This window comes from Naegleria fowleri (genome assembly GCF_008403515.1).
Source record: "Naegleria fowleri strain ATCC 30894 chromosome Unknown tig32, whole genome shotgun sequence".
NCBI classification, from domain to species: domain Eukaryota; phylum Heterolobosea; class Eutetramitea; order Acrasida; family Naegleriidae; genus Naegleria; species Naegleria fowleri.
The window spans coordinates 16,911-19,208 of record NW_025407964.1 but is presented as its reverse complement, the minus strand read 5'-3'; the positions used below and the strand labels follow the sequence as shown (position 1 = coordinate 19,208).

General features: G+C 35.6%; 2 protein-coding genes across 2 annotated transcripts in view; both read right to left on the bottom strand.

Moving 5' to 3' along the window:
• Positions 1-47: 47 nt before the first annotated feature.
• On the bottom strand, positions 48-644 carry FDP41_002963 (uncharacterized protein; the record flags this gene model as incomplete). The annotated part of the gene is made up of 1 exon (XM_044706215.1): positions 48-644. The coding sequence occupies one exon, from the start codon at positions 642-644 to the stop codon at positions 48-50; it is 597 nt and encodes a 198-aa protein (XP_044562721.1).
• Positions 645-713: 69 nt separating this feature from the next.
• FDP41_002962 (uncharacterized protein) overlaps positions 714-2,298 on the bottom strand; it is a gene marked incomplete at both ends in the record, with an annotated part of 3,667 nt that continues 2,082 nt past the window's right edge. The window contains one exon of the mRNA XM_044706214.1: positions 714-1,971. Coding sequence (XP_044562720.1) covers positions 714-1,971 — 1,258 coding nt within the window. The remainder of the gene's footprint in view (positions 1,972-2,298) is intronic.

The window sequence follows — 2,298 nt, the reverse complement described above, 5'->3', positions numbered from 1 at the left end:
TGACATAATGACAAGCGTATTTGAAAATGATAAATTTCAATAAATAATTATTTATTGAAAGAAATTACAATACGATGATCCATAGGGCACTGATTTTCCTCCTCGCCTACCTGACTATTAATTTGCGTTTTCATTTTCTTGCTTGGAACTTCATGATTGGTATTTGCATATCTCTGGACGGTCATTGGATTTGGAATGCTTTTCAATGGTGTTCGAGTTAAAATGTTGCGAGTCCATAATGGTTTCACCTTTTCCAATTGGTCTTTAATTTTCTTCAGAACTGGTCTCTCTTCTTCTCCTGTTGCCAACATGTATTTAAGCAACGACACAAGATGCTCAATTTCATCTCCATACATGTGTTTGTAACTGGTTTGAAAATCATTCAAAAAGCCCAACATTTGAATCTTGTACTCCATACAAGATTGGAATGAATCATCACTATTCAAGGTGTGCCTGTGTTGAAAGTAATGTAGATAATTAACAATAACCACCGCCATTGAATAAATATCTGCTTCATCGGTGTCTAAACTTGGTGCTGAATATGGATACTTGAAAACAAGATCAACGTTTTGATTTGGAATAATTTTTCTATATACCACATTACTCTCGTTCGTCGTCGTAGTTTCTTGTTCTTTCAGCAACATTGAGGAGTTGAAATCAATGATGACAAGCTAAAAGCTTGCAAGTTTCTCCTCATCACTTGAAGCACTATCTCAATGATCCTGATCCAATCGAATCATTAAATTTCCAAAAGAGATGTCCGAATGGAGAATGTTAGATTGGTCTAATTGGAACAATATTTCGAAACATTGTCTCACAAGGTTCATGAAAAATTTGATTCTACACTTGTTCAACCAACGACGAACAGACGGCATATTCATAAAATCGTCCAAAGAGATTAGTCTCTCTTGAATAGTGATACTCACGAGGTCTGTGGAGTTAACGAGTTTTCTCAGTTCAGGAAAACACTTGTCGTTGTGTTGTTTCATCAAATTGAAAACAACACTGATCAACCTGGAGTTTGAATTAATCGCACGATATTCAAAAACTCGAACAATGTTTGAAAAAGTTGATCTGGTTTGAGAGAGCGTGACAAGGTGTTTCATAACGGATTCATTTTCCGTTCTGAATACAGTGCCCTTGACAAACACTGGTCCATAGAGTTGAGAAAATGCAGAACCATAAAAACTGGTGCATGATGTATCGCATCTCATAGAGCTTGGTAAGAACTGGAAATTTTTCAAGGCCAACAGTTCCTCTAAAACAATAGCGCACTCTATTTCATTCATTGGGTCAGGAATAAACTTGAAGGGTGGTTCAAAAGAGGTACCTCTCGATTGTTGATTGTGTCCATGATGGAAATTTCTACTTGATTCATCATGTTCATGTTCACTGCGACTTCTTGAATCATCACTTCGATGTTCATCAAGAATTTTCATCCATAGTTGTTCTTGATTTTTCTTAATAGAGAGAGAAAATAGATAAGATTTCAGATCAAATACCGTTTCAGCCCAATAAAATATTCCAACGAATGAGGTGATGTTGAATGATCTGACGAAAACATATGGATTCGAATTCTTGAATATATAAACAATATTGGAAGCTTTTGCTTGTTCTTCCCCAATTTGCTCTCCAATGACAAACATTTCAGAAAGAATTTTCTTTGAAACTCGTTTCCCTTCTTCAAGATTTTCAAATTCATTTGTGTGTATATTAGACGGCTTGTTTGTACCAAATCTCACATCCATTTCCTTTACAATTCTTTCTAATGATTGAGTTTTTGCTCTCATTGGTGTGCTTGAGGAAGAAAGACGTGCACTTTCTTCAAACCCTTCCTCATTAAATCCTAAATTGCAAACATTTTCGCACATACTTTCAATAAATGTTGTTAGTGCAATAATTCCCTCTGTGGAAGATAAATTAAAAATATCGGACTCTCTTATGGCGTAACCAAAAGATATTCCGTCTGAGCTATTGTGATCATCGTGTATCTTGATAGATCCCCAATAGCACCCACACAAGCACCAACAACAGCGGAAGGCATTCTCTTGGGTGGCATATCCAAAAATTCCCAATCCTTCAAGAAACATGCACTGAAACTTTGATACTAGTAAACCGTAAACTTTGATCTTTTGTGCATTTTTATAAGAATGTACTTTTTTTTGAAAAGGATGGACATACAGTCTTTAAGCATGCCTTTCATTTCAATATATATTTTAAAATGGTCTTTGTGTGTCCATGTTTCAGCTCTCTGTCCTCCACATTTAAAGAACACGAAAGGTTGGTCTTCAAAAATAT